At 32.6% G+C, this 15,833-nt stretch overlaps 1 protein-coding gene across 1 annotated transcript; it reads left to right on the forward strand.

The window, feature by feature from the left end:
• Nucleotides 1–11,289: 11,289 nt before the first annotated feature.
• Nucleotides 11,290–14,742, forward strand: LOC139513494 (uncharacterized). Its single transcript, XM_071302061.1, has 2 exons — nucleotides 11,290–12,779; nucleotides 14,456–14,742. Exon 1 carries the CDS (start codon nucleotides 11,512–11,514, stop codon nucleotides 12,733–12,735), a length of 1,224 nt encoding a protein of 407 aa, XP_071158162.1. The 5' UTR covers nucleotides 11,290–11,511; the 3' UTR covers nucleotides 12,736–12,779; nucleotides 14,456–14,742.
• Nucleotides 14,743–15,833: the final 1,091 nt, after the last annotated feature.

Genomic DNA, 15,833 nt, shown 5'->3' on the forward strand with positions numbered 1-15,833 from the left:
ATCTTCAGTGCTGTACAACTTTGCACTTTCGATCTTTTATATCTGGGCGTCACTGGTGAGTCTTGTGTGGACGAGGCGCGGTTTTTTGCGTATTGAATTTTAAACCTGATGCCTTTTGTTATCTATTAATCATGTGTTTCTTTGTCTAATACGTTCTCCTATTTATTTGTATTGTAGTCCTGTAATATTATGTTGTCATTTCAATGTTATATTTAACATTGCCATTAAAGTGCGAGGTTTGGCATGCCACAAAACCAGGTTCAACCCACCATTTTTTCCTTTAGAAATGTCCTGTACCAAGTCAGGAATATAGCCATTGTTATATTATTGTTCGTTTCTGTGTGTGTTACATTTTAACGTTGCGTCGTTTGTTTTCTCTTATTTTTCAGTGTAAATTCACATTGCGATAAGACGTGTCACGGTACTTGTCTATCCCAAATTCATGTATTTGGTTTTGATGTTATATTTGTTATTCTCATGGGATTTTGTCTAATGCTTGGTCCGTTTCTGTGTGTGTTACATTTAAGTGTTGTGTCGTTGTTCTCCTCTTATATTTAATGCGTCCCTCGGTTTTAGTTTGTTACTGAGTTTTGAACAGCGGTATACTACTGTTGCCTTTAGTTGATAATTTGTTGTTACAGCATTAAAAATAATTATTTACTTATAACTAAATATTTATTACAGTATTGCCTAGGAAAATGTTCTATCATAGCAGAATATTAGAAATAATGAGAAAAAGCTTCCCAAAACACTAAGTATGGCTTGTTCTGTCAACTGAATATGAATTTACTTCCGGTGCAATGGTGGCGCCCGCGATTTTAACATGCTAGACCAAATATAAGTTAATTGTGGCCTAAAACCCTCATTATCAAACTACAAAGTTACATAATCCAACAAAACAAAAGCATGAATATAGACATTTAACAAAAATCTAAATTTAAAGTTTGAAATGCCATCAATTGGAATAGTCAGCCCAGACCCCCATACCACGACGGACACGAGGTCAAAAACAGGGGCAACGACAATTAAACACACACTAGGATCAAATCAAGCAACATTTGAACTAAAAAATGAGAATATTTATTTATGGAGACGAGCCCTTTTAATTCGTTACTTCAAAATTCTTGAGAGTCATGAAAAAGAAAAAGTTGAATGGAATGACTTTGACCAGAAATCGAAACTGATAGAAATTGCTGATGATAAACATGCATTTACAAATTAACTCCAAAAGAAAGAACTATTCCAATCAGCAGTGTCGATTACATTGGATAAACAGAAAATCTTTGTGATCACTATTTACTATACCACCAAAAAAGCCACTATCCAGGGTCAGGGGACAAGTGAATGGTTACAATTTGAATTTAAAGTCATTAATGAAACAATTACTGTAATAAAATTAAAGAGATTAAACAGAAAGGGAACCTCCCTTGTGATGTAGATAAAAATTTCAGTGAATTAAAATTTAAGAAGAACTTATTGATATAGAATCTGTAGATGACCTGGAACCAATAGCCGAACGTGTGCAAAAAAAAAAACAAGAAGAAAATGGTAAAACGGAAAAAATATGAATATAAACAAAAACTTTATAATTGTTTAAGCGAATATATCAATCAAAACCCAAAGGAATATTGGAACATTTTAAAATCACTTAAGAATAAAACAGAAAAAGATGAAATACCAGAGGTATAAGAAGATGGAGAAGTTTTAAGATCTAGGTAAACCTTCATCTTAAAATACTGCTTTTATGAAAGACATTGAATCACAATTAAAGCCATTAGAAAATAATATAGACTTCAAAGCTGAAAAAGATGCTCAAATATTTTGTTCAGAAGTAAAAAGGTAATCAGTGGACTTAAACTGACTTAAAGTCTGCTGGACCAGATAGAACTATAAATGAAATAACGAAAACCTCAAATCAAGTGATAATTAAGTCAATTGTTAAAATATTTAATTTAATTCTAAAACGGGTATATTACCAAAAACATGGAAGGACTCGTATATAATCGCACTTTATAAGAAGGGAAACAAATCTGATCCCAATATTTAATCAGTAATCTACCTAAAATATTCAATGCTGTATTTAATAATAGACAGTTGTGGATAAACAGCTGAATAACTGTCAATTTTGCTTCAGAGAAAACCACAGAGCTGCTGACTGTATTTTCATATTAAAATCTTTAATTTAATAAATATCTACACAAAAAAAACTAAAAAATCTATGCATGTTCCATTGACATTATAAAGGCATTTGACTCTGTATGGAGGACAGACTTTCTATATAAATTATGCAAAATGGAAGTAGGAAAGTATTTTTACAGAGTAATAAAGCAACAATATTTAAATACAAAATCTTCTTTAAAGTACAAAGATCACATTTCTGATTATTTTACCATTACTAGAGTTGTGAAACAAAAGAACTCATTGAGTTCAATATTTTTATAATTGATATCACTAAAGGCTTGGAAGATGACAACTCAAGTCCATTGGAGCTTATAAATAGTAAACTATGCTCCATCCTATTTGCTGATGATCTGCTTTTACTCTCAGAATCTAAGGAGGTTCTCCAAAATAGTATAGATAAAGTTTCCATATTTGTGAAAACTGACAGCTTTCTCTACACCTAAATAAAACAAAAACTTTGGTTTTTCAACAACAAAGCAAAAGCCTGAAACATCTATACTTGTATAGTATATAAAAACAAAAATAATAGAAAATGTTTAAGAACATCCTTACTTAGGTCTGCTGATTAAAGCAAATGGTAATCTCAGTCATATTACAGCTGAATTCACAAAAAAGGCACAAAAGGTTTTGTTTTCTATTAAATCATATACTAATATCAGATCTATAGTGAGACCTATATTGACTTATAATTTTGAAATAACATATTTAGACTCATATATAACATATTTCAAAGCTAAAAAAAAGAGCTTTGGTTTCTGGAAAAAAAATGTGGACCCATTTAATTTTATTGAAAAGACTCCAATAGAAAACTTGCATCTGGGTTATTGCAAGTTTACCCTTGGCACTAAAAAGAGCGCCTCAGATTTTGGTACAAGGAATGGATTGGGAAGACTGCCTTTTGAATGTTATATAAAAACCATAACTATTATGTATTTAGCAAGGCTTTTCACCTCAAATTTGAATCCCCTATTACATGAATCTTTTCAATTAACTAAAACTTTGGATTCTAGTGGGTCCTATTCATGGTTCACTTTTGCAAAAGATATTCTTTCTGAATCCAACATTGATATAGATAGACTAAAAACCTGTAATAATTTAAAACAATTAAAAAATGTTTAAAACTATATTAAACCCCAAATAAACTTATAACAAACAACCTGTTGATGGATAAGTTGAGATCTATTGATGATGAAAGTAAATTAAATGTTTATAAAGGATTTGATCCAAATCTATTGATAAAACCCTACCTCTCTAACTCAAGCTTTTAATTTAGAAAATCAATCACAAAACTTAGAATCAGTGATCATTCATTATTAATTGAAAAAAGGCATTTTCAAATTCCTCGCGAAGAGAGACTTTGCAAAAAATGCAAAGTACTAGATGATGAGAAACATTTCTTAATAAATTGTTCTTCCAATTTAAATGTTAGATTGGCATATTTTAATTGAGTTAACATAGAAAGTCTCACTGACAGTGACAAAGTAATATATATATATACTTAACCCATCAACACCAACACAAGTGATTAAACTAGGATCCTTTATAAAAAAAAAAAAGGAAATGGAACTGAGGACAGGGGACCCTTTAATATTTACCTGAATTTGTATTTATATATTGAGTTACTTATTTAGTGTCTTCATTTGTTTTTGTTGTTGTTATATGTCACAAACTTAATGTTTAATTATATGGCAATAATACTTTGAATTGAAAACGAATTGAATTCATGGTCCTATTCCAAAGAATTTTTCTCATAAAATGTGTTTTGGAGACTCAATCCAAAGTCGTTTTCTGTAAAAAATTTTAAGATAAATTAGGCCGTAAATTTTCTCAAATGTATTTATTATGTCCAAGCACAGGTCGAACTTACAGTATGGGTTTTAACATTGTAGACGTTCATACGTTATTGCTTACATCCACATTGTATTTTTACTGTGGCGAATAGTTGTCTTTTCATTTTTTTACATAAATAAAGCCGTTAGTTTTCTCGTTTGAATTGTTTTACATTGTCTTATCGGGGCCTTATATAGCTGACTATGCGGTATGGGTTTGCTCATTGTTGAAGGCCGTACGGTGACCTTAGTTGTTAAGGTCTGTGTCATTTTGGTCTTTTGTGGATAGTTGTCTCATTGGCAATCATACCACATCTTCTTTTTTTATATTATCAGCATTTATACCTCAATTTTAACTTATGTTTTTTCTTGTCGTTTGATAAATGTATGTGTACAATGATCATTTCTTTAGGTAGACATTTAAGTTGATAGTCAGCTACTGTAGAAATAAAAGGTAACTTAGGGTAACATTTTAGCATAATCTAAATTAATCCATATTTCAAATAAGAAACGGACTAAAATTGGTTGTGGTTTGAAAAATGTATGAGGTATGATACTTAACGAAAATAACGAAAGAGTTATTAACCTGTTTCTGAAAGAATTTTGACACAGGGTCATATTTCATTGTAAGCGTGTAGCTTTTATACTTAGGGGCTCTTTTGCAGGATACATCTATCCGGTATTATCCAGGCGGAAACTTGCCTCAAACCAAGAAATATTTCAGGGAGAAATTTTATAAGTTATCAGTAAGGCATTTCTATCTGCATATATATTAGTTAATGTGATTGATATCTATAGAAGTTTAGAAGGAGCTTTGATAAGTAGCACCATTAAAACTTAAGAACCCTGAACTTTGACCTAAATATCCTCTTGTGAACCTGAAATAATTAGATACTACGACTCTGTTACTAACTGTGAAATTTGTTTTTGATACCTTTTTTGTTGCTAAAGAATAATCATAATATTTTTTGGACAAAACCACAGAACTATGAAAAAAACGGTAGTAGCTCCATTTCAAATTTAGTAATACGTTTAAAAAGACATAAAATACCCAAAAATGATGCATATTTATTACAAAATCGACAAAAGAAATATTTACCTGAAACATCGTCTGCCATCTTGGGATATACGTAACTGCAGTTACGGATATCAGTTTTACCCCAGTGAGAGTTTTGTTGAAAAGGCGAACTTCAATCGCGTTATAACTGATCGATATCATACAAAATACTATTAACTACAAATAAAAAGAAGATGTGGTAAGCGTTTCAAACAGAAATCTCTTCACAAGAGGCCACATGACACAGAAATTAACAGCTATAGGTCAACGTACTAAGGCCTTTAATAGTGAGAGAAGTCCATACCGCATAGTCAGCTATAAAAGGCCCCGAAATCACAAATGTAAAACAATTCAAACGAGAAACTTAACGGCCTAATTGATATAAAAAATTGACAAGAAAACAAATATGTAACACAGCAGACGCAACGTTAGATATTGCTACTACCACGAAAAGTAGCGTTAAGTAAATATTTGACGGGAAAATTTTTATAGAAATGCTGAAATAAATATTTCAAATTATACATGAAAAAAAAAGATTGATTCTTAAATTTTCACGTTATGATAGAGAAAGAATAAAAATATAATATTCATAGGCTTAGGAAGACACAGATTATCCCAAAAACGTTTACTTAGCGTTGTCCCATGTAACAAACTCGAAAAACAAAACTCGAGCAATTCGCGAAATGTTCACGCAACTCTTCGAAATTTTGCATGAACATTCTATGACGTGATATATTTCAGTATTGGTTAACATGGCTGTCTCCATTTAAAATTTGCATACATATTTTCAAAAGAATATGATGTACGGAAATGTCCCATCGGAAATTTAATTTGGAAACTTGAAACATTTCAGTTCAAAAATAAAATGTTGACAGATAATTCATTAAATTGTAAGCACGATCGTTTTGTACTAAGTGTTAGCTCCCAAAATTCGAATTGAAAAATAAATTGAGCTACATATTCAATTCAAAACAACAGATTTGCAATGTTTTGCGGAAATGTCCGAGTTAAACTTTCATGCCTTCACAAAACTTTTACGGCCAAAAACACAGAGATTTGATTTCGTGAAGATTATTTTTCGGCTTTGATAACTATACCAATAAAAAGTACTTTTAAAGTTGAAGTTAGTACACCTAATAGCATTAAGATTACAGGGTTATCTTTAAAAAAATACGGATTAATGAAAATGTCTTGCAAGTTTGTCCGTTATCATAATTTGACGTCGCCACAAGCGTAATATGCTAGGGACGGCATGAACTGCATTCGCGTGTTCCTTCCTCCACTTAACATAAATGTCCTGTTATCAACAAAACGAAATGATGCACCCATTAAAAAAATACACATCTATAAGACGATCAAAAAGTAAGAAAACTTCAGTATCATAAGTATAATTTATTGTATGTCACTGCTTGAATAAAATCATACTCGGGTTCAATATATAATACAGCAATATTCCTCCAAAAACACATAATTACTAGCAGTAAAATTGAATATCCTATGTTAATTATAAAATCATATTGGATTGGATTCTCACGGCATTTATACTTGTGTGTTATACTTTGCATTTACCCAAAAAGGAAAGCAGGAAGAATTAGGTAAAGCGCGTTTCCAATTTAAATGGTAGCAATATCTGACGTTGCGTCAGCAACAAACGACAACCACTGAATTACTGGCTCTTGGCTAAGAGACAGGCACATACATACATAATGTGGTGGGGTTAAACATGTTAGCGGGTGGAGTAACAGTTTAACATAGGAACGTACTATAAAAATCAGTTGAAAAGGGCTTAACTCATCACATTACATTATACAAATAGAAGTGCATAGAACAAAGACATGTGGACGTGACCTTGAACCATAAGTTATATTTGATCAAACGGAGTTTGGGTCACAGCAGTGTTAATTCAATTATCGGACGTTAAACCTTTTACACAATCATACTTTCATATTTCAATGACACAAAGTTTTATTTTAAAAAACTCATATTTTGCCACAATATTTGATAGGTCTTTGTATCTAAGTACTTTGTATGAATATGTGTGACGTCATATTGCTGATGAATAAGGCTTTAAAAGTGAACCTATTACACAAATTGTCTCTGATTGTTTCACAGAAATTAACGGCTACCTGATTATGAAACTTGGACTGAAATATGACAAAAAATACACTTAAAGGGTTGTAGCTCAAATGTGTTTTGGTTGTACAATTGATTACAGAAAAGTGCAAAACTTGCATAATTTTCTCCTTCACAAAAATATCTTACCTTCAATAGGATGATAATTTGTAAACGATGGTGATTGCGGAACTCCTTGACTTTTGTTCATCTGACTTGATGGGGTCGTCATCCTTTTCTGTAGCTGTATGATTTCTTAGCTTTTATTCAAATAAAAATAATACTTTCATTATGAAAGACTTTAAAATATAAAAAAAATATTGATATTACTAGTATTTTAAGAAATACACAGTGCTTTTCACCATAAACGTTTACGTGAGCTGAAAAACCAGTTGAAGCAAAGATGTATAAACATTTGAATACTTAAGCTATACGACAAAACAGACACTAAGGCCGTACGGTGACCTATAGTTGTTAATTTATGTGTCCTTTGATCTCTTGTGGAGAGTTTTCTCATTGGCAATCATACCACATCTTCTTTTTTTTTTTTATATTAAAAGAATACTCAAAAACATTTGAGGTCAGCATCGCATTAAGTATGAGGTAACCTATGAATTAAAGTAACCATTGTTTTGATTATGTTTGATATACATATGGGTATATGAATCCAGTAATAACATGAATCAATAAATATACTAAAGTCATATCTCTATACTGAGAAACAAGTTGGATTTAAACTATATTTTATTTGTATATGGAAACTTGTAAATGTAATTTTAGATTTCTCTGTTTACAAAAGCGAACATTGCATCATGATATTATACCAATTAGAAATATCATGCAATTACCAGCTTGTTGTGTGGTACTTCCCAAATTTTAATTATGATGGACACATGCCTAAGGCTTTTTGTATCAATAACTTTAGTTTTTTGAATCCCTGAAAACGTGTCAGACCCATGAAAGTTGTAAAAAGTAAACGAGAATATTTTATCGCTGTTTGTAAATTGTTAGTCAGAAGAATATTAGACAATGCTTCAGTTCTGGCATCATTTCTTACACTTCCCATACATTTATGATATTCAATGTTTGGGGTTCAAAAATTATGTTGTTATTAAAAGTAAACAAAAAAAGCGTTTCGAACCCACCAAATTTAAAAAGTGTGGTTTCCATTTGATATATTTTCGACTTACGGTCAAGTAGCAGTAAATGGGCTTTTTTTATAGATTTTCTTGAGAATTGACTTCAACTTTGGTTCGTTGAATTTTTTCTGAAAATTGAAAGAAATGCATTTATCTCTTTCTTATTATACATGAAGGTGGACATTTGTCAGGATGCTGTCCCGAAATTGACACTGACACACGGTTATGGAAATAGAAAAATTCGAGTCTGATTATAAAAAAATCGGGCTAAATGCATCTTATGAATGCCGATTGATTTATTTTAGTCTCTGAAGGCAATTGCATGAGCTGTCGAAAAATCTTTGGTATGCCAAAACATTTCCGAAACACCTTGCAGATGTTCATTTTTGTATCGAATTCGTATGTCCGTTTCGCTTTTCGTAAAACAGTCATGACGGCATCTTGTCAACTTGTGTCACCGTCGTCTTTACTTCGTGGGATCATCGTTCTCTTCAGTATTTTAGTGGCCCATCACCTACTAAATCAGGTTAAGGATGTTCACTGCTCAGTTTAAAAAAAAAACTTTTCATAAATCTAGTATGCATTGATAGGGAAGAAATTGAGGAATCAAAAAAGCAAAAAAAAAATATATAGGGGTCAATGTGCTTGGTTTCGAGATATTAGCCATTGGAATTTTGGCGGGAAAATGTTCTCTCTTGATTTTTCATAGCTTTATAATTGACCAGTTAAAGTTCTCAAATACTATTAAAAAATAAATAAAATTTTATTAGACTTTTACATATGACTTATAATTATACATATAAAAGATTTACTAAAAGAAAAATTGGGGTTCATCGGGAAGTTTTTTAAGGCATTCAAATGGATAAAACCAGAGGATTCCGAAAATCTGACAAAAATTCCAAAACATGACAAGCAGACATCCTTAACATGTCTTATTGAACGTTGTCATTTATAGCTATTTGACTCTCTAACATTTAACACTATGCTATATTCATTTGAAGGGCAGTGTTGAACGAGGCGAAGAAGAAAATCGAGGTTTATGTTTGTCAGCAAAAGAATGTCCGACACAAGACTAGGTACCAGGATTATAATTTAATACGCCAGACGCGCGTTTCGTCTACACAAGCCTCATCATTTACGCTCAGATCAAAACAGTTAAAAAGCCAAACAAATAAAAATGTTGAAGAGCATTAAGGTCCCAAAATTCCAAAAAGTTGTGCCAAAAACGGCTAAGGTAATCTACTCCTGGGGTAAGAAAATCCTTAGTTTTTCGAAAAAATCAAAGTTTTGTAAACAGGAAATTTACAAAAATGACCATATAATTGATATTCATGTCAACACCGAAGTGCTGACTACTGGGCTGGTGATACCCTCGGGGAAGAAACGTCCACCAGCAGTGGCATCGACCCAGTGATGTAAATAGTTATCAAAGGTACCAGAATTATAATTTAATACGCCAGACGCGCGTTTCTTCTACACAGGATCAGTGACGCTCAGATAAAAACAGTTAAAAAGCCAAACAAATACAAAGTTGAAGAGCATTTAGGACCTAAATTTCAAAAACGTTGTGCCAAATACGACTAAGGTAATCTACTTCTGGGTAAGAAAATCCTTAGTTTTTCGAAAAATTCAAAGTTTTGTAAACAGGAAATTTACCAAAATGACCATATAATTGATATTCATGTCAACACCGAAGTGCTGACTACTGGGCTGGTGATACCCTCGAGGACAAAACGTCCTCCAGCAGTGGCATCGACCCAGTGGTGTAAATAGTTATCAAAGGTACCAGGATTATAATTTAATACACCAGACGCGCGTTTCGTCTACACTAGACTCATCATTTACGCTCAGATCAAAACAGTTAAAAAGCCAAGCAAATAAAACGTTGAAGAGCATTGAGGACCCAAAATTTCGAAAAGTTGTGCCAAATATGGCTAAGGAAATCTACTCCTGGGGTAAGAAAATCCTTAGTTTTTCGAAAAAATTAAAGTTTTGTAAACAGGAAATTTACAAAAATGACCATATAATTGATATTCATGTCAACACCGAAGTGCTGACTACTGGGATGGTGATACCCTCGGGGACACACGTCCACCAGCAGTGGCATCGACCCAGTGGTGTAAATAGTTATCAAAGGTACCAGGATTATAATTTGATACACCAGACGCGCGTTTCGTCTACACAAGACTCATCATTTACGCTCAGATCAAAACAGTTAAAACGCCAAACAAATACATAGTTGAAGAGCATTGAGGACCCAAAATTCCTAAAAGTTGTGCAAAATACGGCTAAGGTAATCTACTCCTGGGGTAAGAAAATCCTTAGTTTTTCGAAAAAATCAAAGTTTTGTAAACAGGAAATTTATAAAAATGACCATATACTTGATATTCATGTCAACACCGTAGTGCTGACTACTGGGCTGGTTTTACCCTCGAGGACGAAACGTCCACTGGCAGTGGTATTGACCCAGTGGTGTAAATAGTTATCAAAGGTACCAGGTTTATAATTTAATACGCCAGACGCGCGTTTCGTCTACACAAGACTTATCAGTGACGCTCAGATCAAAAATGTTATGCCAAATACTGCTAAGATAATCTACTCCTGGGGTAAGAAAATCCAAAGTTTTTCGAAAAAATCAAAGTTTTGTAAACAGGAAATTTATAAACAGACCATATAATTGACATTCAACCAGTGTTTCTCTACAACTGAGGAGGCAACCGCCATTGTTTAGCAGTTTAAAAAAGAGGCAATTCTCACACTGCTTTGGTTCGTTGGATAGACAGTTTGTGGCAGTCACCTGACGTTGGAATACTGGCTCTATATACATAACTTATTAATTGATATCAGCAAATCAGTCCTAATACGGATAAATCAGCATGTGCAATACTGAAAACTTTCCACTGTCGATATAAATTCTATTACGTCATAACACTTCCGGTATTAGATGAGATAGTACTGCGCAACTGCAACCTCAATGTGTTGCTAACTTTGCTTTCGAGCGGACGTGGTTTGTCTCGAAGCGCAACCTCTAACTAAGATTTCATTAAAGATATATTAAGTCAATGTGATTGACTTGTACATATATTTTATTTATATTGAATAAGTATATGTCTTTATAAAAAGATTTTTTACGCAAGTAAAAATCTTATATTATTTCGTTTGTGAAACGAGATTATTTTATTACTTGACAAAGATGGCGGACGCCATGCTGCACAAGGAGAAAGGAGAGAAAACTCCTAAATCTTCTTTTGAAGATGACTTATTAAGGTTGGACGAAGATGAAATAGCATATGAAGGGAAGGGTAAAGGTCCCGCTAAAGGTCCCGCCAAAAGAAAATGCTCAAAACCTATTGTCAGTAAAAGTAGTACAGGTAGCGGTCCAAAGGTTAATAACAAGGACGCTAAAGGAAAGACTCCGGTAAACAAGGGACACGAGGTGTCGGCTAGTACATCAGATAGCAATAATAATGTGATTATTAATATGCTTACTGACATGAGAAATGAACAATCTTCAACTAATAAAAGGTTGGAAGATATGAACAAACGTATAGATGTTTTGTATAATGATGAATATGATGATGAGTATGATAATGTAGGTGATGTAGATGAAGATATGGACGAGGTCCATGAACTTGATGACGGTCAAGATACCGGTAATGAACCACCTTGTAAAAAACAGAAAACTCTCTCAAATAGCGAAGAGTCTAGGTTTTCTAGTATGAATAAAAGATTTAGATCTGGTGAGAGATGTGGTGATAAACTAGATGAACATCTAGCAGACAATATCACAGATATTTTCAGAAATGGTATTTCTGAAGAGAAATACAGAGAACTTATGAAAGATGAAAAGAGTAATCGGCCTGAGAATTGTGAAGGACTTGTACCAGTCCAAACTGATCAGTTAGTATGGGACCTGTTATGGCCCAGAACTAGAACTAATGACAATATAATGAGACAATGTCAGACTACTGTAGTCAGAGGGGCAACTTATCTGTCCAAAGTAGTTAATAGACTAGACACAATTCTAGGTAAAGAAGATACTCAAAACAAACCTGAGTTGGAAGGTATTCTTGATGACTGTATGGACTCTCTTGCTTTATTTGGTCATGCAAATAAAGAAATATGCTTAGCTAGGAGAGAACTCATGAAACCTGATGTAAAAGGGGAATATAGTCACCTGTTTAATAAAACACAACCTTTCAATAAATGGTTATTTGGTGGAGATGTCTCTAAAACAGTCAAAGACATTGGAGAATGTAGTAAGATTTCAAATCGCCTTTCAGTTGGTAACGGTTATAGCCAGTTTAGAGGCGGTTTCCGTGGTGGATGGAGATCCTCATGGAATAGACGCCGTGGTAGAGGCAGAGGCGGAAGAGGTCGTGGTAGTGCCTCAAGGTCAATTGACAAATCTGAGTAAAAAAACTCCCGTTGGACTCACAACAAGTACAGGAATTAGATGTTGTGAGTATTAACACAAATGATTTTCAAGCAGGAAGAATGAAATTGTTTGTTAATGAATGGAGAAAATTAACATCTGATAAATATATTTTAGATGCGGTTCAGCATTGTTATATAGAATTTACAGACAATAGACCTCCTATACAAAATAAAATGTCAATTAGAAATTCCAAATTCAATTTAAAGGAAGAAAAAATTGTTATATTGAAATTGAAAAATTATTAAAAATGAATGTAATTCAAGAAGTTGAATCTGAAATAAATGAATTTATTTCCCCAATTTTTGTAAGACCAAAAAAGAATGGCGAATACAGAATGATACTTAATTTGAAAGAATTAAATAAACACATTGAATATCAACATTTCAAAATGGATTCTTTTGAAAGCGCTTTAAACTTGATTAAAGAAAATGCATACATGTCAAGTGTAGATCTAAGACATGCTTATTATTCTATTAACATTGCTGAACAGCATAGAAAATTTTTAAGATTTGTTTGGAAAGAGAAATATTTTCAATATTCCTACTTACCAAATGGTATAGCTATGGCACCAAGGCTTTTTACCAAAATTATGAAAGTTGTATATGCAAGTTTGCGTAAAATGGGTTATGTTAATGTTGGGTACATTGACGATTCACTACTATTAGGTGATACTGAACTCGAATGCAAAAATAATGTTACAGAAACTGTTAATATGGTGTCAAGCCTTGGATTTATAGTACATAAAGATAAGTCAGTTTTTACTCCTAAAAAATGCATCAAGTTTTTAGGTTTTTACATTGACTCGGAAACAATGATAGTTACTTTACCAGTTGAAAAACAAGATACTATTGCTAAAGAATGCAAACAATTACAAAGTAAAAATAAATGTAAAATAAGAGAAGTAGCTAGAGTTCTTGGGATACTCATATCTAGTCTCCCTGCTGTGGAATTTGGTAAACTCTATTACAGGAAAATAGAGAGCGAGAAAATTAAAGCATTAAAATTAGCTATGGGAGATTTTGATTCTGAAATGTTTGTAACATCAGAAATGAAACAAGACCTAAAGTGGTGGTCAGATAATATTTATACTCAAAAGAGGAAATTTAATAGAGGTAACCCACAGGTTATAATTCAAACAGACGCCTCAAAATTAGGTTGGGGAGCAGTCTTGAATGAACAAAAAATAGGTAGCAGATGGAGCAATGATGAAAAAGATAATCATATTAATTGTTTAGAATTATTAGCTGTTTATTATGCTCTAAAATCATTTAAGGATGATTTGAATACTGTTGAAAATGTCAAAATTCTCACAGACAATACAACTGCTGTAAGCTATATAAACAGTATGGGTGGTATAAAGTCTATTGAATGCAATAGAATTGCTAGAAAAATTTGGATTTGGTGCATTGAACACCAAATATGGCTGATTGCTACTCATATACCAGGGAAGTTAAATACAAAAGCAGACTATCAGTCAAGAAATTTTAATGATCAGATAGAATGGCAACTGAATAAAAACAATTTTGAAAAAGTATGTTTATTATGGAATAGACCAGAAATAGATTTATTTGCTTCACATCTAAATACTCAGTTACCAATTTTTTGTTCATGGAAAGCTGATCCAGAATCATCTTTTGTTGATGCTTTTACTCTTGATTTGGGGTAATTTTTCTTACAGTTATATGTTTCCTCCTTTCAGCATGATCGGACGCTGTGTAAAGAAGATTATAAAAGACAAGGCAGACGTGCTGTTTGTGGGACCACTTTGGCCAACCCAACCATGGTTTGTTCAAGTAATGAAACTGTTAATAAACAATCCATATGTTATCAAAGCAAACAAAAAGCTATTGACTCTACCATACAAGGACATAGTTCATCCTTTAGAAAAGACATTGAATTTGATGGTATGTCGGATATCCGGAACCGATTACAAAACAGAGGAATTTCAGAGAAAACTTCCACTATTATCATGGCATCATGGAGATCAGGAACCCAAAAACAATATAAAACATATATCAAGAAATGGTTTATTTTCTGTCTTGAACGGAAAGAGGATAAATTTCACACGTCTGTAGAACTTGTGCTAGAATTTCTGACTTATTTGTTTGAATGTGGCTTGAGTTATTCCGCTTTGAATAGTGCTAGGTCAGCACTATCTGCGTTTGGTTTGACTTTTGATAATGTACCTGTTGGAAAGCATCCACTTGTGATAAGATTTCTCAAAGGAGTATATCATTTGAGACCTACTGTACATAATGATGTAAATATTTGGGATGTTTCTATTGTTTTGAGATTATTGAGACGTTTATCACCAGTTGCTGATATATCAGTGAAAGATTTAACTTTAAAACTAGTTATGTTAATTGCATTGACGAATGCTACTAGATCACAGAGTATTCATTTATTAAAACTCAGCAATATGCAAAAACAGAAGGATTGTTTTCGTTTTAAGATATTTGATTTACTGAAACAAAGCAGACCTGGATATAAGAATCCAGAGGTTATTTTAAAAAGTTTTCCTCCAGACAGGAGATTATGTGTGTATTTAGTACTGAAGGAATATTTGAAACGTACTGTTGATATAAGATCAGAAGAAGATTCATTAATATTAAGTTATATTAAACCACACAAAAAAGTTAGTTGCTCAACTATTTCTAGATGGATTAAATCCATTATGTGCCGTGCAGGAATTGACACAAGTATATTTAAAGCACACAGTACACGATCTGCATCTACTTCGAAGGCAAAGCAGAATAATGTGCCTGTAAGTGATATTTTAGCCAAAGCCGGTTGGTCAAGTTCAACGACTTTTGGAAAATTTTATGACAAGACAGTAACAACAACTGATGTTTTTGCAGAAAAAGTGTTACAAATCTGAATACGAGTTTATTAAATGTTTGATTTATGATTTAGTTTTTAATAAGAAAGATCAAATGATCTACATGTTTATGAGTGCTACATAATGCATATCACTGGCATCTGTTTGTTGCAAATTGTCTAAGTGTATCTAATGATCATCACAGGTATTCATTGTCAAAGAAGTGAGAAATACATGTAACATACATTCAAAAGCACAC

This window comes from Mytilus edulis, chromosome 2 (assembly GCF_963676685.1).
Source record: "Mytilus edulis chromosome 2, xbMytEdul2.2, whole genome shotgun sequence".
NCBI classification, from domain to species: domain Eukaryota; kingdom Metazoa; phylum Mollusca; class Bivalvia; order Mytilida; family Mytilidae; genus Mytilus; species Mytilus edulis.